Source organism: Hippopotamus amphibius, chromosome 6 (assembly GCF_030028045.1).
Source record: "Hippopotamus amphibius kiboko isolate mHipAmp2 chromosome 6, mHipAmp2.hap2, whole genome shotgun sequence".
Classification (NCBI taxonomy): Eukaryota; Metazoa; Chordata; class Mammalia; order Artiodactyla; family Hippopotamidae; genus Hippopotamus; species Hippopotamus amphibius.
The window spans coordinates 73,170,001-73,193,625 of record NC_080191.1 but is presented as its reverse complement, the minus strand read 5'-3'; the positions used below and the strand labels follow the sequence as shown (position 1 = coordinate 73,193,625).

At 39.8% G+C, this 23,625-nt stretch overlaps 1 protein-coding gene across 7 annotated transcripts in view; it reads left to right on the top strand.

Moving 5' to 3' along the window:
• The first annotated feature begins 3,562 nt into the window (after nucleotides 1–3,562).
• The window catches only part of SYNCRIP (synaptotagmin binding cytoplasmic RNA interacting protein), a 28,178-nt gene continuing 8,115 nt past the window's right edge, over nucleotides 3,563–23,625 (top strand). Inside the window, exons 1-11 of one of the 7 annotated variants that reach the window (XR_009054254.1) lie at nucleotides 3,587–4,269; nucleotides 5,637–5,796; nucleotides 6,472–6,590; nucleotides 6,707–6,814; nucleotides 9,308–9,421; nucleotides 9,521–9,697; nucleotides 17,746–17,881; nucleotides 18,867–19,072; nucleotides 21,167–21,316; nucleotides 21,643–21,764; nucleotides 23,365–23,465. Coding sequence is in view for 6 of the 7 variants with exons in the window: in XM_057738421.1 (XP_057594404.1) it covers nucleotides 5,649–5,796; nucleotides 6,472–6,590; nucleotides 6,707–6,814; nucleotides 9,308–9,421; nucleotides 9,521–9,697; nucleotides 17,746–17,881; nucleotides 18,867–19,072; nucleotides 21,167–21,316; nucleotides 21,643–21,764 (1,280 nt within the window). In the remaining variant the exon portion in view is untranslated. Of the gene's footprint in view, nucleotides 4,270–5,636; nucleotides 5,797–6,471; nucleotides 6,591–6,706; nucleotides 6,815–9,307; nucleotides 9,422–9,520; nucleotides 9,698–17,745; nucleotides 17,882–18,866; nucleotides 19,073–21,166; nucleotides 21,317–21,642; nucleotides 21,765–23,364; nucleotides 23,466–23,625 lie in introns of all 7 variants that reach the window. The other 6 variants (XM_057738421.1, XM_057738424.1, XM_057738423.1 and 3 more) reach the window with 6 other exon arrangements.

Genomic DNA, 23,625 nt, shown 5'->3' with positions numbered 1-23,625 from the left:
CATCATACCTTGTTATACACATACACACAGATCTGCAAGCATCATGAGCCAGGGATTAATCTGTGTCTATCTTGACATACAACATTGTGAACCTAGTCCATATCACAGAGCTTAGTACACAGAAGATGCTCTATTGAATGAATAAATATTATACTCTACATTGTTCTGTAGGTGGCTTTAAAAAAAATTTAGAATGTAACCCGGATATCTTTCCATGTAAGGACATTGGTAGCTACTCCATTCTTTTCAATGGCTCCAGAATAATCTACTCTATGGGCGAACACTGTAATTTATTCAACCAGTCTCCTATTACTGGATGTTTAGCTTATACATATTTTTACAAACAAAACACATACACACACACACACATTACAAACAATACTTCAGTAAGTCTTATAGTCTAATTATTTTGTAAAATAGTCATATCAATCTATCCTCTTACTCCCTTGGGGAGAATTAAGTCACCTGGCCACAGCTGGCTGCCCCAGAAGCTGGAAGTGGAATTTCTAGCTGGATGGCATGTACCAGGTTACAAGGCATTCACAGTGGAAGAGTGGAAGAACAGACTTGGGGGAGCAGGGCTTCAATACAATCAATATTTATTTATTTAAAAAAAATCTCTCATCTCACTAACAGTGAACGTGTCAGTTTCTACACATCCACAGTGGGGATGATATCCCAAATCAGATGTTATCAGTCTTTGTCATTGTTGTTATTTTTGTTTGGAGCAAGGGTTCATATAAGGTGAATAGCTGGTTATTTTGCTGTAAAGGAAAGTTGGGATTCAAATGAGGAAGATCTTCAGTGGCAAGTAGCACATTTGAATATTTTTAAGCTATGAGGAGCCAGAGAAAGAATCTGAGAAATTTTTTAAGTATATTGTAAAATGTTTGAACTAAAAGAGATCTTAAAAAATTATCTCTTTCAATGCGCTTCTTTTATAGAAGAGGAAATGGAAATTCTGAGAAGTGAACTGATTTATCCAAGCTCATGCTACCCATTAGTAGCTGATCTGGGATTAGAATCATGGTTGTTTGGGTCTCAACATATCATCCTTTGGTTTTATTCAGTAAACTGATGTTTATTGGGCATCAAATCCTGTGTTTGGTACCAAAGAGGATTCAGAGAAATAAGGACACATATTTATCGAGAACTTTCTTGTGCCAGATCTTTCCCATACATTTCAATCTAGCCCAATGCATCTATCATACCAAGTGAATCAATCTATTTACTAGTTTCTTGTTTTTTTGTTTTTTGTTTTAAGTATTATTAGGGATTCCCCATGTTTCAGTAATAGTAGTAATCCTTGACATCAAGTCTGGAATAAGAATTTCTGCAGGTCAGGAGGAAAATTATTCTATTGTTTCTCTCAAAAAGATGTCAACTGGAGAGTATAGCTGTTAGTTTTTTTCTCAGGCCTGCTCAGGGCATCTCTCTGTTTCTTGCCTAGGTCCTCAGTGCATGCCAGAATTGAGAGAAGGCCAGCTGAAGCTGGGAGAGAGATGAAGATGTGGCTGGGGAGACACGTGGGACAGATCATGGAGGGCTTTGTTGATCTAGTTAAGGATTTGGTGCTAAGTGTATTGGGGAGCTAATGAAGGGTTTTAAACAGATGCTCCATAGGGTCTTATTTGCAATTAAATTTGCGCACCCCCCCCCCCCCCCCCCACGAACTTTGAATGAATTAGGAAAGCTGCAAGGATGGATGAATAAGGAGGCTCTATGATTAGTGCAGGTGGTAAGTGATGGTGGCTTATCTCCTGGTTACAACATAGAGAGAAGTGGAGATATTTTAGGGAGACAAAATTGACAGGACTTGATTAACTGATATCGCCCTGAGGGAGCAGGTACTGTCCTGAATGACTCCGGTTTGCAGCTAATGCTGCTGGATGCAAGTGGGTGATGTTCACTGAGATGGGAACTCTGAAGATGGATGATTATGAGGAAGATCTTGTGCTCAGTTTTTTGAAATGTTGATTTGGAGTGCCTAAAGCTCACATAAAGGTCTGGGACTGGGTGGATTAGACAAAGGAATTAGAGGTCAAGGACGAACGAGAGATTTCAGTTTGGGAGGTCTGGTCACCTGGTAGATGACATTACCTAGGTAGAGGCACTTCTTCTCCTCCCCCCACCCCCTTCTCTTCTTAAAGTTGATCCGCAGGAAAGTCTAAAAAAAAAGTGTTGGATGGTTCATATCTATTATTTTCATTTATTAAACTATAGGATTAGCCAGTTTTTATTATATTTTTGTATTAAACATTTTGGTTGTTTTCATTTATAACATTATCTACAACCTGCAAATTATGAGCTAAAATTCCTATTGCTGAATTAGCTGAATAACAATAGCGGGTCCATGTATAGTAGGAAATTTTAGGTGGTGGAGAGCTCAGATCCTTGCTACGCAGATTGGCTAGATAGTCTTTTGGTCAAAATATTTCAAAAATTTCATATCTTGATCCAGGTACCAATGAAAATAATCTGGCATACGATTTGTTTCAGCACTTTGAAGAGCATTCATCTAACTTTTTGTTTAGGGGACCAGGGAGCTCTTAAAAATAAGCTTTTTTTTAAATTAAAGGACACTATTCCTATTTTTCATTACAGCTGCACTGAATAAAATTAGTATCCGTAACGCGTCTGAAATTCAAATGCCTTTGTCTTGTCTTTTTTGTACCTAGTATGCGGTTGCAAAAGAAGTGTCACTTCAGTTAAGATTTAATTGCTAAGATTTTTTTTGAAAAGAAACACAGATACGTTCCTCACAGTTGCCCTAACCACGCAGCTCTCTGCTGCTTCAAGTCGCTCAAACTGTGCTGTGAGGAAGCCCTTAACTGCTTAAAAGGCCAGGGACTGGAAGGGAGTATTGCACAACTCTTCACCACACGGCGCTTTCGCTTCCAAATCTGGCTTTCGCACCATCCCAAGGCGGGAGCCGCTCTTCGCTCCACTGGAGCCAGCCGGTTCCCCCTCAAACGCAGCCGGGGTTTCCTCGCCCGAGCCCCGGGCGCCCCTCCCTCCGCCCAAGGTCCCCGTGCAAGGGAAGCCACGCGGGCGCCGGAGTTCCCATTGTCCGGCCGGGGAGACCCAGTCTCCCCCGAGGGACTCCCGCACTCGAGTCCCACCGGCCAGGTGGACCAAAGGTCCGCGGGTCTCCGCGCCGCTCCCCTCCCCCGCCGCCCCATTGTCTGCCTCGCCCCGCCCCGGGGGACACGTGCGCCTGCAGCTTCCCAAGCGAGGAGAGCGCGGGGCGGCGGCGGCGTGGACACCGCCTGGAACGGCTACGCGGCCGCGGCGCCGGGGGCGGGGGGCCGGGCGCGCACGGACCGGTGGGTACCCTCCACGGAGCCGCGCCCCCCGCCCCGTTCCCTGCCGGCCCGGCAAGGGGCCGGGGGTGGGGCGAGCGGGAGCTCGGTGGGGGTGGCGTGCGCGTGGTGCCGCGGTGGGGGTGGGGTGGGGCGTGGTGGGGAGATGCCTGTCTCCTGACAAAGGAGAACGAGTGGGACACGCTGAGCCGGCCCGCCCCGCCCCGCCCCGCTCCGCCCCGCCCCGCCCCGCCCCGCCCGGAGGGGAGCGGGAGGGGGAGTGTCGGGAGGGGAAGGGGCGGGCCTTTCATTCACTCACGGCCCCTCCGCCGCTGCCGCCTGAGCGGAAGGGCGGGGTCTCGCGCCCTCCCGTGTGGTGAGGAGCAAGAGAGGTGGCGGGGCGTGGGGGCGGAGCCCGCGGGCGCGCGTCCCGAGGCGTAGGCTACGTCGTCACGTCAGCGCGGGAGAGAGAAAGAGAGGAGCCGACTCGGCAGGGACTGGGGGACGGGGCCGAGAGAGCGAACGAGGGAGGGAGCGAGCGAGCGTGTGAGCGAGGAGGGGAAGGGCGGCCACTCGTGCCTGAGCGGCTGCGGACGACAGTGCGAGCGGGGGGGGGAAGGAGCAGGGAGGGAAAGAAGGAAGGCTTAGAGAAGAAGGCGGACGGAGGCTGTTGCTGGTGGGAGAAGGAGAAGGAGGAGCTGGAGGAGGGCAGGGGCTGAGGGAGTGAGTGAGAGAAGCGGACGCGCGAGGGAGGGGAGGGAAGGGGGGGTCACGCGGAGGCGCGCGCGCGCACCGGGAGCGCGCTCGGAGGCGAGTGGAACTGGATCGGGTTTGCTGCCAGCGGCGTGAGCTCCGGCCGCCATTTTACAACAGCTCCACTCGCGCCGGACACAGGGAGCAGCGAGCACGCGTTGCCCGCTACCGGATCTCCTCGGACAGGATTCCTCCGCCGCAGCCCAACGGGGAGGTAACGACCGCCGGGACCTGGGTCTGGGTGGGGATCTCCGTGACATTGTGGAGTGAGCTGGGGGAAGGCGGTGCGGGGAGAAACCGGCTTTTCTGGAAAATGGATTCCAAGGGAGAGGGGAGCACGTTGACTGGGGCTGCTTGGGAGTAGGCCGCGGCCCGCGCCGCCACTTCCTCCTCCCCTCCATGTGCTGCCGCCGTTCGGGCTTTGTCTGCGGCGCTTCAGGGAGGAGGCGGCCCCGTGGCCCGCGCGGACCGCGAGCGGCGGCGGAGTTGGTGCTGTCGTGGCCGTCGCCGCGGCGCGGGAGTGGGCGGAGAGGCGCAGGTCCCGTCCCGCAGCCGCGCGGCGGGCTTGGGTGGTGCATGGGGTCCGGCGGGCGTTGGGTAGTTCGCGGAACGCCCTCACGCCGCTGGCTTGCCGGCCGCGGCCCGGGGGTGGCACAGCCGACCCCCGAGCCGCAGTCGCTGCTCGGACCGGCGAGGGGTGGGGGCTTGCACCGCACGCCGCCGCACACGTCTCGGCGGGGCCGGGGGTCGCCGGCGCCCGGGGCAGAGAGAGAGAGAGAGCCATGTGTCACGGCCGAGACGGCGGCGCTGGGGGGCGGGGAGAGCCTGTGGCCTGGCGCCGCTGCGGCCTCGGTGTCGAGGGGCGAGGTTGTGCTGCTGCTGCTTGCTGGGGGCTCCGGCCGCGGCTTTGGGTTGATGTTGGGAGCCGGTGACGGTCGTCTTGGCCTGGGACTCGGTGGGTTTCCGTTGAAGGAAGTTGTAGGACATTTGAAGGCGCAGAGCACGTGTTTCTAATGGGCTCCCGGTGGCCGCAGCGGTGAGGCTGCCGCTCTGGGTGCGGAGTTGGGGGCGGGCTTAGGGGTGCGGGGGTGAAGGGTGGAGAAATTGGGTGGTGGGAAGGTAGCTTGTGTGAGCGCTTTGTTCTTCGCTGGCTGGTGTTACTGATCTTTAAGCGGCAGGCGGGAAAAGCGCGCACTTTGGGGGTTTAGCTTTGAGAGGGAAAAGCCCAGCTTTGCTAGCTCCACACACATCTCATTCTGTGTATGGGCACAGCTGCATGTGGCATGCTGGCTCGTCCTCGTGCTGGTTGGGCTCCATTTGTAATGTGGTTTTTCCTAGGGAGTGTTAGCAGGTGAGTCAGGGGTGGTGCTAAGGAAAAACGTAGTTGGATCCGTCCTTCTGTGCCCCGCGCTCCAAATCTGGCTTGTCAGGCGATAGTGACTTTAGAGTAAGGCCTCTTTAAAGGGAGGTGCAGGCTGGCTGGTGTAGAAATTGGTAGAGAAAGTAAAGACTGGGGCTCTCATATTGTCCTCTACCCTTTTTGAAGATCCTAGTTTAATTTTGCTTATTGCGTTTGAACAGATCTCTGGAAACATGGCTACAGAACATGTTAATGGAAATGGTACTGAAGAGCCCATGGATACTACTTCTGCAGTTATCCATTCAGAAAATTTTCAGACATTGCTTGATGCTGGTTTACCACAGAAAGTTGCTGAAAAACTAGATGAAATTTACGTTGCAGGTAAGAACTAACACTTGCAAAATTACGAGATTTTTCTATTGAATTTCTGGCTTTGAGCTAAAATAGCAACTTTTTGTGGTTTCCAATAAGTGTGGGACCTGGAGTTTTGCCTTGTTGTGCTAGTTGTGAAGTTAAGGTGTAGAGGGAGGGAAGAGGAAGGGTTAGGAGGTAAAGGCTGGCTGGCCAGATGGATAAGTATATGATGGTAGCAACAGCTGCTAAATGTTGGAAGTAGGCCATGTGACTTTTTGGGGTATTTTTATAGTAGGATTCTTGTTAAATAACTTTGTAACTGTAGACTTGTAGTCTGTCTCGGTGTGGCTGTAGCTTTTTCTAGTGGTATTTGAAATCGAGTAGAGGTTCAGTTGTCATGCTTGGTACTTTGTTGGTTGATTTTAGATTTTGTAAGTCTATATATTTATTGTAGAAACACTTAGTGTTCAGAACTGCCTGGCTTAGACACAGAACAAGATAAAAAAGTTGTTGAGATGTCTTATTCAGTTCATAATGCTGTCCAGAATGGCTAAGGTATGTGTGTTTTTCATTACATGGATGATAAGGGGGAATGGAAGAATTCTTAGTTGGCACTTATGTTGGCAAACATGGTCTTTTTTTTTTTTTCTTAAAACTTTCTAAAAATATTAGAAGTTGACAATTAAGTTTTCTCTTCTCCAGGGCTGGTTGCACATAGCGATTTAGATGAAAGAGCTATCGAAGCTTTAAAAGAATTCAATGAAGACGGCGCATTGGCAGTTCTTCAGCAGTTTAAAGACAGTGATCTCTCTCATGTTCAGGTAATGTTAATTTAGTGTCAGTTGTAGAAACAAACTTGAGTAGTTTTGATAGTTTGTTTTATAAAGGTACATTTAAGACAACTATTGTTAAATATGGTTGGAAATTTCCTTTACAGAACAAAAGTGCCTTTTTATGTGGAGTCATGAAGACGTATAGGCAGAGAGAAAAACAGGGGACCAAAGTAGCAGATTCTAGCAAAGGACCAGATGAGGCAAAAATTAAGGTATGTCTTTAAAAACTTTCTTTTTTATTTACTCCCTTCAGTTTCAAAGTGGTTTTTTTTTTTTTTTTTTTTTTTTTGGATAGTTTTCTAGCTTTGGTAAATATTTTTTGGGTGTGAAATGGGTGTGTGTGTTTTGTTTTTTTGTGGGGGTTTTTTTTTGATGTTGAGAGTTAATAGCCATGAGATAACTTGTTAATCTTTTCTAATTGCTGTTTTTTGCAATGTCTCCTGCCTTTAATGATTCCTGTTTCTAAAACAGTTCTGAGGTTTTTCTTATTAACCAGCTACTGTTTGTTAAATCTGTGCTATTGGTATTCTAAATAAAAGATATAAAGAAATACAGCCGCTGTATTTTTTAGAAACCTGCAAGTCCTGGTTAACTGACAGTGAAGTCAGCATGGGAGGGGATCAGCTCACCCCATACTAGTGGAGTGTATACATTTAGCAGTTGACTGCTTTACTTAGGATTGTCAAGCTCCCAAATTGAATGGGTTTAGTATTCTCACACTGCTTTCTTCCCCTTGCATTAGTATGGGTTTTTAAGGCCAATTTGTTCATTTCTAAAAGCACCTTTTAACAAAGTTGATTACTGTGGAAGTGAGGAAACTGAGGCTGAGAATAGAAGGTTCCTTTGGTGCCACCCCCCCCCCCCCCAATGGCCTCAAAGTCAACTAGGTTTTGATCTTTGTGTTTTTTAGTTATGTTGAGTTTTCAGTTCATGGAAAATATGGTGATCATGCTAGTTTTAATCTGGTACTCTTAATGTAGTGTGCCACTGCTCTTGAACCAAGCGTTATGGTTTAAGAAAATAAGTTATTAGGAATGGTATAGGTGTCAGGTGTGTTTTAATGGTATGGGAAGAGGGAAGCTTGGGATATGGAGTTAGCTGTTAATATCATCTATAAACTTGAGGCTTTCTTAGGTCTGTGAGTGAATTGTTTGAACTATAAATCTAGTTTTTCCAAAGAAATGGAATGTAGTTGTTACTTATTGTAATTAGATTAGTTGTAAGTAAATCTACACTGAGAGTTATTAAAATTTTATTAAAAATTGAAAATTTTAGTTTGTGAGACGTTCAGTTCTATCTTTGAAAGGGAGTGGCTTAAAGTTTTAGTGTGACTTAAATTATGGCAAGAAGACATATTTTTACAGGATATTTTCCAGAGGGAATAAGTTTTTCCTTTTTGTTTTTAGGGATTGACATAAAAGGTATTATTTGGGTCATATAAAGATTAAAGTGAAAGAAGCACAGGGATTACATATGGGAAAAAGGGAAGATGAGCCATTTAATGGGTTAGTTTATGTGATAGTAATACATTTGAGTTTATTTTTGTTACAAACCCAATGTTGCGCTGTTAAGCAAATATATTTGGGTATAATAGAAAGAGACTACTTAAAACATGTAGCACTTTGTGGGCTTTTTTGTTAAGAGAGTTTAGGAATAAAGGAGTTTTTATCAGTTACAGTATCTTTTCATAAATATTTAATGTCCTTTGAGTAGAAAATATTTAAAATCTGTCTAGGCATTTTCATTTTCAAAGACTAAAGTGACCCCCAAATCACTTAACAGCATTTTGATAAGTTTTGTCATGTGCCTGGTGTTAGCTGATGAATTCTGAAATAAAAAGAAACTAATTATTAGATTGCTTTTATTATTTAGAAAACTGGTTTTGTGCTTTGTGGGTGAGGTGGTGGAAAAGGAATTATTCTTGCTTTTTCCTTAGGATAACAGTGGACTACTTCTTTCTAGTCTTTTGCTTATAATAAAAGATGAAGAGAAACTTTTAATGCTTCGAGTAAATGAATTGTGTAAATTTTAACAGTTCACTTTTAGGGAGATAATATATAAAGTTATGTAACATTGTTGCAATTCCAAAAAGTTTTCAAAATCATTTTGGCTCTCATTTTTTCTGAGTGATCCATGCTGTCCTGTGAAGCATGGTACTCAAATGTCAATGAATAAAAGGTTATTTTTCCTGCAACTCCTGAGTTTCTGGACTTAGCTGGAAGAGTGTAATTTCTATACAGTTTGGTAAAACTCCCAGAGTGGCAGTAGGTGCCTAGAAGTGTGGGTTACAGGGAAATTTATTGGGTAAGAAAGCTAAATTTGGGAGAGAGAAGTTATCCAGCTCCTTCAGGAGAGAATTATTTTCAGCCTAATTAGATGCAGTCATTTTTTAGAAGAGCAGAATAGGTACACCTTGCCTTGAAAGTTGTTGACTGATCAATATTTTGTGTTGTTCACTAAGCCCTACTCAGTAATTAATTGGGGACCAGAAGATGATATGATAAGGATCCTGAAATTTTCATTAAAAATTATGATATAACTTACAAATACATATTAAAAGGAATTCTAAAACGCAACAGAAACGTGTTAGTAGGGAATGTTGCCAAGATAAATAGAAAGGTTTGAACAAGATTGATTTTAAACTGCCCAATGCATGGGTGTGGTCTTATCAATGAAATGTATTAATGACATTTGAACTTTTTAAGGCACTCTTGGAAAGAACAGGCTACACACTCGATGTGACCACTGGACAGAGGAAGTATGGGGGACCGCCTCCAGATTCCGTTTATTCAGGTCAGCAGCCTTCTGTTGGCACTGAGGTAAAGAAACTAAAAACTTGTACTCTTTGTAGTAAATGTACAGGTGTCTGGTTTCCTAAAGAAACTCTCCGTGATTTTTACTTCATATTTAATTTACAGATATTTGTAGGGAAGATCCCAAGAGATCTGTTTGAGGATGAACTTGTTCCATTGTTTGAAAAAGCTGGACCTATATGGGATCTTCGTCTAATGATGGATCCACTAACTGGTCTCAATAGAGGTTATGCGTTTGTCACTTTTTGTACAAAAGAAGCAGCTCAGGAGGCTGTTAAACTGGTGAGTTGTTTTCTTTTCAGTCTTCACATTCTCTACTTTTAATTAAAACCAGGTCTTTTCTTACTATGTTAACCAAACGTTTTTGAAGTGCTGATTAGGCACTGTCTTTCACATTTTCTGTGTACACGTTGTAGCAGTGTTTTTTGCATGTATTGTTGAACTGACTAAGGATCTGTAAGGTAGTGTGGTGGAGTTCAAGTTACTGGTTCTTTGAATTTGGCTTAGTGATTTTTTTTTTTTAATTTAGTAATGTTAAAAGGTGTAAGACAGTAACTGTAGTAGATTGGGCTCTTATAAGGCCATATCTGGCTATCCCTTTTTTGAAAATGTTTCATAAAGACATGGTGATGATAACTTTCTAGTTAATGAAATAAAGGATTTTATGGTAAGTGGCAATATCTGATTTAAAAGTACCAGCTGTCAGGTGAGGATCTAGTTATTTTCCAGATTTAAAGAATATTAATGTTTAAAACTATGGCTTATATAATTTTCTTTCAAATTAGTTTTATTAAATTCTGTGACTCAAATGGCTTCTACGTTTTGTAGTTGAACATGTAAGTTAATTTCAGTCCAAGGAATACATCAAAAAGTACAACTGGGGAGGAACTTCTGTAAATGGTTCACTATGGCAGATGTTTGTTAGTTTTGCATTATCTGACTTACATGTTTTATGGGTGATTCTAAGCAAACTTGAACTTCTTCAACTGATTTCGTCTTGAATTTTATTTTTCCTTCCCTCACTGTCAGATATATCACATTTTAATTAAGGCAAACCTTGAGAAAAAGAAAATACTTAGTTTTGCTTTCTGTATTGGATCTCTCCATTGGTGTGTTTAATTCAGTATTGTAAAGGTTAACATTAGAAAAGTATGCAACTTGGGAAGAATAAAGAATTCAGGATTTTAGGTATTTTTAAATCATGGCTGATTTTCCTTTCTTTCAAAGAATGCTTTCTATATCAGAAGGAAGAGTATATAGCTCTCTAGGGTTGCATTCAGTGGTTCCCTTTGAACTGTCAAGTTCTTAGTTTAAGCAGTTCAGCTAAAATTGAGGACTTTTTAGAGAGTTCTGGAAAGATGCTTTAGAAGTCATCCAGTTGAATCTAAAAGAATAGAACATTTTGCCAGATAGTAATAAAGTAGCAGTAAGTTTTAATGTGGAAATGTAGAGTGAGAAGGCAGCGAGACTATCAAGCTAGTACAGAATTTAATGATGTCAGACCCCATTTTTTTTTAAGAACTTTTATTGAGATACAGTTAACATACAATAAACTGCATATATTTAGAGTGTACAATTTGGTATCCCAATCTCCCAATTCATTCCCCCGCAACCCTCCCTGCTTTCCCCACTTGGTGTCCATATGTTTGTTCTCTACATCTGTGTCTCTGTTTTTGCCTTGCAAACTGGTTGATGTCAGACCCCGTTTATTTACTAGGTATTACATAAAGCTTTAGCTTTGTTTAATAGGTGTGATTATTTAGTGTTACAAGTAATGATTTGTGTATTTATTAATATTTTTAAGAGGAATCATTAAGCAAACATTTATAGACTGCTTAATTTTTGCTGCCAAAATACACTAATTATGGTAGGTCCTCACTAGAATTTATTTCTAGATGATGTTCAGAATCCTTATAATAAAGAGACATTATTAGAAGATGATACATAATCCAGTCCTAATATGACAATTTTGAGTGCCGATAAGTACACATGAACTATGTCTCAGTTTGGGCAATTGCCTTGGCTTAACAGATAATGTAGTCCAAAATTGCATTGCTGTAGGCTTAGAGTAGTCTTATTAATGTAGTTAAGTTTTTCACCTGTAACGCAGAAATTTCCAGTTAGCCAAACAGCCATTTGGATTGGTTTAGGAACTAGCTCTTGTCCTAAACCTTTTTACCTTTTTCTCTGGGTTTGTGATTTGAGTCCTTATCTGGGGGCGTAATTAGTTTCTACTGTCTGATGAATAGGAGGCTCTGCACTTTAGAGTCTTTTTAAAGGTATTCTTAGCACTGGGATGAATTGGATGTATTGTCGTTGATTTTTTTAAGAGGGTGCTCTACCATAGCTAGGTTTATGGTGCTAATAGAATTGGGAGATTTGCCTTAATACAACAGTAAAAGAAAGGACTAGGCTTTTGAGGAAATGAAATATTCTGGAGAAGTAAAAAACTGAAGTTAAGTTGGAAGGTTTTTGCTACCTTGTTTTGATTCCTGGAAATGAGTACCCCTCCTAAATGTATTTTTTAAGGAAGCATATTTTGAAAACTATTCCTACTCATGTTGTATCATGAGTCTACTTGAGTTACAACTGTATCCAAGGTGAATTTTTATTATAAGATAGTTGAGCTGTCGTTCTAGTTGCACATAATCAAGTGTTGAGAAAATACCTTTTTTACATTATTTATGGGTCAGACAAGGTTGAAGCAAGATTTCTTTTTGCTTTCCTATACTTTGTGTCTTGAGAAATACCTTAGATGGAGATAGTTTGTGTATTTGGCCCTGTTTTTTGATGTAATTCAACAATGACCCCCTCCCCAATAAAAACTGTAGATTTAAAATTTGCATCTGAATTGTGAAATGGGTTGATGTTAACAGCTGAAGAAGAGGCATAAAGTTAGAAGGAACTGCAAACATGTTAATGACCCTATTTTCAGCTAACATCTGCCTTGTATTTGGGGGGATAAGAAAATTCATCCCTAAATGATGACAATCTAGCCAGGGAAGCAAGATCTAAATTTGTGTAAAGGTGAATAATAGCTACCACTTATGCTTTTAAGGCACAGGAGCTGTGCCAGGTGCTATATTATTACCTTTAAATATCTCTTCAACCCATTCTTCAAGGTAAATGAAATATCTTCCTTTTCAGTAGAATAGTCTGGGTGGCTTGCCCAAGGCCATACAGGTTTAGTTTGATACCAGGTTTGTTTAGCATGTGCCTATTGTTAATTAGACATAACAATTTAAGCCAGCAGTGTAAGTTATGTTGCCAAGTAGCCTGATTCTTTAAATTATATAGTGGTTTAGGTAGTGTTTTTTTAATACCAGGAGTTTAGAGTGTAAGTTGTGTCTGCTGCTAGATTTATTTGTGACATCTAACCGATTTGTACCATCTTCCTGCTACCACCCTAGCCTAAGGTACCATTTGAAGACTTTCTGGTTAGTCTCACTGCTTTCCATTGCCCCTTTACAGTCTTACCATTTAGCCATGTAGATTAGATCACAACATTCCCATGCTGAAAACTCTAATAATGGCTTCCAAACAAGGCTCTATCTGATCAAGTTTCTGCTTACCTCTCTTCTACTCTTCTTTATTACCCTTCCATCCACACTTTGCCTTTTTTGTCCTCCACAGAAGCTATGACCATTTCCATCTCAAGGCTACCTTCTGTTCTTTCTACCACTTCTCCCAGTTAGCACAGCTACTGCCTTCTTATCAATCAGGTTTTCTTAGAAGGCCTTTCAAAGAAAGGCTTACCACCCAGTTGCCCCATGACTGTACTGAACATGATAAAAAAAAAAGAATGCTTAGATGTACTTAAAATTATTTTTTGATTTTGTAAGATTACTTGCTTCTCTCCTCCCGTCAGAAGATTTGCTCTTTTTTCTGTATCCTGGACATTTAAAACAGTGCCACTATAGCATAGGTACTGGATAAATAACCTGACTGGCTGACCAGTGCTGTTAATCCATTATTTATGGCATAAGAATTTATAACATTCCCATATTAGCTATGGGCCATTTTGCTTATTTAAAGATTTTCTAGCTTCCATTTGTAGTTATTCTATGCTACTGTCAATAATAGGGATTAGCATAAATTAATGGGGTGTGATGCTTTCTCCGTCATACCCTTGGAGATATTTGGGAGTATATGTAGTGTTCGGCATTGTCACAGCGTCCAGGAGGAAGGGCAGACGAGTGTGTATGTGTATTTATGTGGTGTGCTGCTGGAATTGGAGCCCAGGGCCACTGGCTCTGCAGTGCCAGTTATGGTCCTATACAGTGGAAGTGTCCTACTGAAAATACCTTTGTTGCAAAGACTGCAATATTGACCTCTATTTGCACATAAGAGTTTGACTCTAATAGCCACTGATGGTTTATTCATCAAAGTGATTGTATATAGCAGTGTATAACCATTTTGATGAATGTAGCTGACAAGACCGGTCCATAAAATATTTTAGTAGCAATTAGCAAATGTTTAGTGTGTTTAACATGAGAACTTTTACTGTGGGTATACAAGGTAGTTTGATCCAGTTCTTGACTTTGGAGTTTCTAGGACATGAGAGGCTAACTACAATTAAAGTGGAAGCAGGTGGTTCACAGGGTAAAGGAGGAATGAAGGGATAGATTGCTTTGGGTTGGGATTGTTAGAGAAGGCTTGGTGATAGAGGTTTGAGCAGGCAGTGAAGGAGATAGATAAATCTAGTTGAAGCAGTGTTTTGTGTAAAGGAAGATAACTTGTGTGAAGTCAGTGTCAAAAGGCAATAGTCATAACTGCTGGGCTGAGTTGCATGGTGCCATTAAAGTTTTGAGCCTTAGGATGGGTTGCATGATGTAAATATGCTATAAGTTCTTATTTATTTATTTATTTATTTATTTAAATCAGTGATTTAAATGAAGGCATAGTTGGACTGCTTGAAATGTTTGGTGACTTGAATCTACATGTAGATGTAAACACCATGGGTGACAAAACAGGGATCTGAAAATTTTGATAGCCTGGAACAGTAGTTTATACCAGCAGGATGGAATTGAGTGGGGCTGAAAGTCAAGTCCTACACATGACTAATCCACAAGTAAGCTATAGTGTGTCAGCAGTGTGGTGTGATTGCCAGATAAGCCAAGATAATCATGGACTACATGTGATAGAGGCCTGGTGTTTAGAAGTGTAAGAATAGTCTCCACCTTATTCTAGACTCCTCAGTCTCATTCTGCATCTGTAGTATTGTATTATGGATGTCACTATTTGGTGACACTCTTGAAGGCACTTCCAATTTCAGAGAAGGAATGATTAGCCAAGCATAGAGGGGGATTGAGTCCTAGGCACTGTGCAGGTATATGAAGTGCTGTCATTTGGAGGAGGAAATAGATTTATTGTAGAATTTTTAGGGAAGTAGGTTTGGTTCAATGTAAAGAAGACTTAAATGGACAGGCTTGGGAGGTAGCAGCTTTACTGTTATAAGAAGAGTTAGGACTGAGCGACCACTTCTGGATCAGATTCCAAACCTGAGATTGCTAAATTTCTGGGGATTCGGTGACTGATTGGCTATGAGGGAAGGAAAGAGTGAATTGATGTTTTGAGCCTAGATGATGGGAATGTTCCAGGCTGTACACTCATTATGGTGTTCTGAAATACTGAAATTGTATTGGTTAATGTTCAAAGTTCATCTTTATTTTTATTTGGTTACCTCATTGTGCTACTGGATCTGAAAGCTAGATTTCTAAAACTTGTTAAGTGCCCACTTAGAGTTTGGAAAAGATCACATTTTCTTGTTTATTTTGATACTATCATATTGTCCTAATCACTAACCTTTGAGAGTAAGGGTTTTTTATCAGCTTTAAATTAGAATCTCTATTGAGGATCAGAACAGCTGTTTTTGTAATGCCTTTCTACCATCTAAGTCACTGTTACTCACCTGCTAGGATGTAAAGTTTATTTTTGAATTTAAGGTGATAAATTAGTCTTAAAAATGCTAGAGTGAGAAAAGTTAAGTAACTCAAATATACATATAAAAGTGCATGCTTAATCTGTAGATGGGGCCATTGCTTTAAGAAATATTTATTTTTAGGCACTTCTGCTTTATTTGGACAGTGTGCCCAGAGGGTCACCTTTGCTCCTTTTAATGACTTCTTTTCATTGGAGAGCCAGTTTACTCTCTATGGGTCACCTATAATTGTTTCGGTTTTTTAAATTAAAAAAATGTGGATGAAGAGTTAGTTTTTTATGAATCCTGCTAAGTATTTACCTCTTCATATTGTTCAGAGACTACAGTCATTTAAAATACCTACCCTGCCTTGATTAACCGTAGCAGGGCCAGTGAGGATAGGTTAGAAGGGAAGAAACTTTTCTTTTGTAGATAATAATAGAAACAGTCATTACTATTTTGAAGCAGCATTGTTAAGTAAATAGCCCCTGCTCTTAGAATATTTGGAAAATAAAAATACAAAGAAGGAAAAAAATGATACCAAATTCTGTAATCTTCAAAATAACTCTCCCTTTTAAAACTTTGTATTTCCTTCCATTCTTTTTCTGATTTTAATTGTTTTTGTCAACGTCTGGAGTTACAGACTAAATGACAAAATTGAAAGCCATTGGTTTGTCACTAAGGCTGGCTATTTGATGCTTAGATGTAAAAATCTAGGGAATGTACATGTCTTAAAGCAGTTTATTGTGTTCTTAAGTTAACTTATTTGTGTAATAGGGTATTGTAGTCTACTTGTGCATAATCCCATGCAACGATGGATTCAACTATAGGTCTAATATCTGCCAGTAACCACGTATTTCTATTTTTAAGAGATGTTTGGTCTAAATAGGATATAAATGGTATGAGAAAACAAAGTCCAGGGCATGATTTCTTAACCTCAGCACTAATAACATTTTAGACTAGATAAGTCTTTATTAGGCTGGGCTATTTTGTGAATTGTAGGATGTTTAATAACATCTTTGGCCTCTACCTACCCACTAAATACCAGCAGCAAGCCCCACCTCTAGTTAACCAAAATGTTGTTGTCGTCCCCCCAACTCCCGCACCCCCGCCCTGGGCAGCAAATCTCTCCTGTTGAGAACTATTGATCTGTGTTATATAGAAGGGTGTTTTTGTTAACCTTTATAGGATGTAGGAATTGCAGAGTATTTGGTTGAGCTCAGATCTGCAGGTGTGCAGAGGAGTTTGGATGGTGAAGTTTCAGGGAAAGGAAAGCGTTATATTCAAAGGCTTAGCAGTATGAAAACTCTTTGAGAACTGATTAAATAGCCAAGATTATACTATTGTGGTGAAAGGGGGGAAGTGGTAGGAATTTTAGGATGGGCTTAATGACATCCAAGGATTTGAACTTTGTTTTGCTGATGGGAAGTCATTGAGGGATTTATGTTCAGTGGACAAAATTGTGATTTTAATAAGTGTAAAGAGAGATAATCCTGGCATCATGATGACCAGAGACTTGGATAAGCGTGAACTGAGGCAGTGGGGTAAAAAGCACGAAACAGTTCTGAACTGGAGGACTGATGTTTGAATTTGATGTTTAATTTTGAATATTTGGAGATGGAGAAAGGGAGAGGAAGGAATCAATTTTCCGACTTAACCTGTATTTTCTTGACTTACACCTGATGTACCTGTTATGCAAGAATGGTAATAACAGGGATAGGAACTTTTTGGGTTTTGCCTCTACAGTATTGTTCCCTTTTATGGAATATGGTTACTTGAAGATTGTTTACTTTTTACTGTAGTTTTATATAGTTTACCATAATCTACTTGTCTTCAACTTTATTGTAGGCTTAATGAAAATGAAATGGGGGGAAAAGTTGGGTTGGATTCAGAATAACAGGGTTCTCCTTTTAAATTTAAGTGTTTGAAGCCAAAATTTCCTTATTGAAACTTTTTATGAGTTGTTAGGGGAGATGGAAGAATAAGATTTAAGCGCTGATTAACAGAAAGGCAGAAGGCTTGCTGGCATTTGAATCTGTTTCCCTTGCATGAGAATAATTAGTTGGCAGGATGAATTTAAGTAGAAAATAAGGTATTGTGGAATCAGTAATTTGGAATTTAAGCTGCTTACAGACTTGATCCTCACCAACTTTGCTAAATTTCAAGGACTTGACAATTTTTTGTTTTAATTCATAAACTTGGTTAGTGTGTTTTGTCAATACATTCCTCTTGTGTGTCTTAGATGATAGTTTTTTAAAGGATAAAATTACTTGATAAACTTGTGTTGAAGTTTTAATTTGTTAAAAGATTTTGCTTTTGTGTATGGGATTTGCATATCTTTCTATAAAAAGCACCTGTAATAGGATATTTTAAGTATTTTTAAAACATGGTGCACTTTTCCCCCTTTCAGTATAATAATCATGAAATTCGTTCTGGAAAACACATTGGTGTCTGCATCTCGGTTGCCAACAACAGGCTTTTTGTGGGCTCCATTCCTAAGAGTAAAACCAAGGAACAGATTCTTGAAGAATTTAGCAAAGTAACAGGTAAGTTGGATTTATTTGGGAGGTGCAACTTCTAATACTGAAGGTAATTGCATACTTCTTTGTGCCAAATGAGCACTGCATTTATTGACTCGTATTCTCAATACAGCCATATAAGATGAGTAACTCCATTTTTCAGATAAGGAAGCAGAAGGTTTTGGGAAATAACTTGCCAAATGTTATATAGTTTATAAGGAATATGGCTGGGATTTAAACTCAGTCTGCAGAATCATTTTTGTGCTTACCCTGTTTTGGAAGGTTGTATTTCTTTGTATGTTTTTAATGCATTTTGAGGTGTTAGTTGACATTCTTAGTAAAAATGTTTGATAAGTAATGACTTAATTTTCCAAACTCTAGGAATAGTAAGTACTCTTGCTATAAGCAGAGATTGTACATTGTCAATATGGTGCAGTTTCTTTGAATTGTAAAGCATTTTTTGTAAGTTTCCAAGTGTGACAGGCTTTTATTAGAAAAAAAAAAAGTTTTGTTTGCCTAGAATGATTAGCAAATTATCAGCCATTACCAGTTTCTAGGAACATTTGAAATTCTTATACAATATTAAGATAGTCTATTTCATTTGAAATAAACACATTGAGATCTGAGACCAGAAAAGTACCATTAAAAAATTAGTTTTTACTTTCATGGGGTGAAGAATTTCTGACCATGTTTGACTCACACTTCTGGTTTTCCTGAAACAGCTTTGTAAAGATTTCATGCGTCTCTTGTCATCTAATTAATGGAAGCAGAATAATCCTCAGGTCTAAGTAAAAAGAATACATTTTCTTTTCATGGGATTTTTGCATTAGGAACACTTGGGAAGTGTGGATTAGGTAGATTTTCTGGACCAGTATTTTTGAGAGTCACCTGTAAAGAGAAGAGACTATTTTTCATTTTGGTATTCAAGTATAATATTAGAAAAATAAATTTTTTGATCTGCTTATTCTTGCTTATTTTATCTAATTTCCCTGTAATTGTTGCTTACTTTCAGAGGGTCTTACAGACGTCATTTTATACCATCAACCAGATGACAAGAAAAAAAACAGAGGCTTTTGCTTTCTTGAATATGAAGATCACAAAACAGCTGCCCAGGCAAGGCGTAGGTTAATGAGTGGTAAAGTCAAGGTCTGGGGAAATGTTGGAACTGTTGAATGGGCTGATCCTATAGAAGATCCTGATCCTGAAGTTATGGCAAAGGTAAGGACAGTTGAGTTAAAAATTTTTTTGCAGTGTTGGGAGCAGGGGAAGGCTTTAGAGAGCGGAGGGAAATTTTACGTGCTTTTTAAAACTGTATTTTTGGAAGCGAGAGAAGTGTTCTATGTTAAAGGCCGCACACCAGAAATAACAAGTGCATGGAGGGTGAATATAGAAATTTATTCATGGACCCTCAGCCACAATTGTGTAGCCATCATACTCTCATGATGAAGTAGGTAGCCTACATGCTATGGAGATGATTCACTTTCATTTTTATGTGTAATCAAAGAGCGATTTCTTTTGAGTTTTTGAGAATGGCGCCATTAGATTTACATGTTTTTTGTGTTAAAATAGTCCTACTCCTAAAAATAGTGAACTGTACTGGCCTCAGCAGAGCTGCTGCAGTTACAGGGTTTAGCTATTATTAGGTATCCTGCTTCAGCAGTCAGTTGAGACATCCATGAGAACAAACATCTCTTGAGTCAACACTTTACCACTTTACCAGTGCAGTTTGCAGTTGAGTTATTCTATTCTTTTTAAGAACGCTCCTTAATGGTGATAGGCTAGCAAATAGAACTAGTTCACTTAAATCAAGAGAGGGGTATGGATTGTCAGAACTGTGCATATTAAAGGATAAATACATGTTCTTGAGGACAGAAGATACTTAGGATTCATTTTTTTTCCTTTGGCTCATTAAGCTCTCATTGGTTAGCCCTTTAGATTAAGAAATTGTGATGCTACTTCAGGTATTTTTTGGAGGAAGTGATATAGTTTCTTAGCCAAAAGGTTAAATTTATCATTGTACTTGAGCTTTCAAGATTGGAAGACTTTATCTTACCAGTGTTTTGAATATTCTCTCTTCTCTATAGGGTTTCAAAAGCAGGTCCTAATTAGTTTTGACTCCCTGTGTTAAGTTTAACAGCTTATTTCAGATGGCATGGTATTCACAGTATTAGGAAATAACAACCTCCATTTTGCTTGTAAAATAAATAAAAAGTGCTATGCATAGCATGTTTTGTTTTTTTGAGCAGCAAGTACAGCAGTTTCCCAAATACACCCACCCACATACCTGCACAGCCTCTCCCACTATAAGTAGCCTTACCAAAGTGGTACATTTGTCATAGTCAGTGAATCTAAATTGACACATTATTATAGCTCAGTGTTTACATTAGGGTCCACTTTTGGTGTTCTGCATCCTATGGGTTTGACAAATGTATATCTTGTATCCACCATTGTAGTATCATACAGAATATTTTCATTGCCTTAAGAATCCTTTGTGATTGTCTATTCATCCCTTTCCCCTCATCCCTGGCAACTATTGCTCTTTTTACGGCCGCCGTAGTTTTGTCTTTTCCCAAATGTCACGTAGTTGGCATCATATAGTATGTAGCCATTTAAGATACCTTCTTTTACATTTAAGGTTCCTCCATGTCTTTTCATGGCTTGACAGCTCGTTTCTTGTTGGGTGCTAAGTAATATTATATTGTCTGGATGTATTACCATTTATCCAGTCACCAAGGGACAGCTTGGTTGCTTCCAAGTTTTGGCAATTACAAATTAAGGTGCTATAAGCTTCCGTATATAGATGTTTGTATGGACATGTTTCATTTGGGTAAATTTCAAGGAGTGTGATTGGTGGATCGTATGGTACAAAAAGTACACAGTTTTGTAAGACGTTGCCAAAATGTACCATTTTGCATTCTAATGCTGTGAATATGTTCAGTATTCTCAACAGCATTCGATGGTGTTAGTGTTTTGGATTTTGGCCGGTCATCTAATAAACTTGTAATGGTGTCTCACTGTTTTAATTTGCAGTTCCCTAATGACATATGATATTAAGGATCTCTTCATATGCTTATTCACCATCTGTATATCTTTGGCAAGACGTCTGTTCAGGTTTTTTGCCAGTTAGATCCAGCAGCATGCTCCTTGGTATTTACCCAAATGAGTTGAAAATTTAGTCTGTGTATTTCCGATATTCTTCTAATGGTTTGTGACTAAAGTTCAGTTTGCAGGGTTGGGGTGGTGGCATCTTGGAAATTGAATCCTTTGAAAATAAAATATAGGAAGTTTCTATTTTTTTTTCTTAAATTTTAGGTAAAAGTGCTGTTTGTACGCAACCTGGCCAATACTGTAACAGAAGAGATTTTAGAAAAGGCATTTAGTCAGTTTGGGAAACTGGAACGAGTGAAGAAATTAAAAGATTATGCTTTCATTCATTTTGATGAGCGAGATGGTGCTGTCAAGGTAAATAACTGGGGGAATTACCATAGGCATCTAACTTAAACTAACGATTTTTTAGTCATCCTAAGATCAGAACATTTTGGAAGATTGAAGGAAACTCAGAGGTCCTGTAATCTAGTCACGCTATAACTTTATTGGCCTTAGCAAATTGCATAACTTAGTAAATTAAGTCAAAAGGTTTATTAGTTGAAGAGCTGGATCTTTAAAATAAAATCTAAGAATACTATTTTATCTTGTCCTTCCAATGTTAATAGTAAATGATTTTTTAACTTTAAATGAATCATAGTTGTGCAAAGTCTCTTGTATTGATCAATACCTAATTTTTTAAGGCTATGGAAGAAATGAATGGCAAAGACTTGGAGGGAGAAAATATTGAAATTGTTTTTGCTAAGCCGCCAGATCAGAAAAGGAAAGAAAGAAAAGCTCAGAGGCAAGCTGCAAAGAATCAAATGTAAGTGTGAAAGTTGTACAAATTTTAATGTTGATTAACTGGTGAATAACAGGTGTTGCTCAAACCTGTTAAAAACAAATCCGTAACACGCCTTTACTTTTTAAAGAAGACCTGAAGTTTAACTTGAAAGCTTTGAGTCAAAGAAAAATGCCGAGAATCTCAAGGAATATTTGTTGAGCTCTTGCTATTGGCCATACTTGTGAAAATAATTGTAATTCTAAATAACTGGACCTTTGTGGGAAATTGGGATTGGCATATATACACTGTTGACACTGTATAAAAGATAACTAATGAGAACCTACTGTATAGCTCAAGGGAGCTCTCTACTCAGTGCTCTGTGGTGACCTAAATGAGAAGGAAACCCAAAAGAGAGGGTATATACGTATATGTATAGCTGATTCACTTTGCCGTACAGTGTAAATCAACACAGTATTGTAAAGCAAGTATACTCCAATTAAAAAAAAGTAACTGGACTTTTGCATATTAAATGAAAAGTCACTCTAGGATATTTTCTACTATATTTTACAGAATGTGGTCCATGTTTTAAATATTAGCTGCCTCAAAATCTTTACAGTGTATTTGGTTAAAAGGTGGAGTGTTTTTTTCTCTGAGGTAGTAAATATAAAATCTCCAATTATAATAGGCTCTGCTTCTTTTGTATCAGAAAAAGACTTCTTTACCAATATATAGTGCCCATTACTGCCATCCCAAAGGTTTCAGATACTACGCATGGGTTTTGAAAAATGAAATGGGTATAGTTAATAAAATAAGCAAATAACATAGTATTGAGGTAAGAAAACAGGTGTGTAAATGCATTGTATAAATTGGATCTTTTAAGGATGTTTGCTCTTTAAGACAGTGAAGGAAACTTCTAGCTGGGTAAGAATGAAGTTTGCAATTTAAAGAAATTTAGTCGGTAATTGATTTCTAAGGAGGGAAGGGGGTAATTGCTATTTGATGGTGAGAACAATAATCACTGAACTGTATCTCAGGTCAGTTTTCTGTCTTTTGCCCTATGTAGGGGAAGCTTCTATTATTTCATAATCAGGGAAGCATTCATGTTCCAGTTTCTGTAATAGGCTGTGCAGTTAGGCAAGTTGGCAAGTTCTGAGCCTCAGTTTCTTTAATTTTAAAAGGGGAACAGATTAAATTATGTAAGCTGTCTTGTGCTATGATTATCTAAGTAATCTCTCTTTACTTGTTCTAGAACTAAAGAAACGTGCTTTTATAGGCTTAATGGTAGCATGAAGGAGCAAAGACTTACAAAGAGTTAGGTTTTGAAGGAGGAGCTAATGCTCTATCTCAAATCCCCGAGCATACTCTATGCAGTGAAAATAACTTTTTCACATCTCTTCCAGAAGACAGTTCTGTAGTGGCAGAATGTAAGCATAGGAGATTGTGTTAGATAAGTGATTAGAGCAGTTACAGGTATGACTTGATAGATGAAGGGTGATACTAAGTTGAAGGTGGAGAATGTCAGTATATCTGGTAATATTTGAAAAGAACAGGCCGAAGGGGATGACTGCATGTGATGTTTGCACTTTACTTCGCTGCAGTCATTCACTGACTTTTTTTTTTTTTTAAATTTAACAAACTACAGCACGCATTTCTACTTATGCCTCATTGCGTCCCTGTGAGTTGAGTACTCTATCTCCCAGTTTGAAATGAGGAAACTGAGGCACAGAGGTCAACTTGCCCAAGGTCAGTCACACAGCTAGTTAAGTAGTGGAGTTGGATTTGAACCAAGGCTGTCTGGTCCCCAGGTTTTTCACTCTTATGCACCATACCAGGGTTTCCTCAATCTCTGTACAGTTAATTCCATTTTGTGCCTGTTGACTTTTGCTTAAGGGGGCTGTCCTGT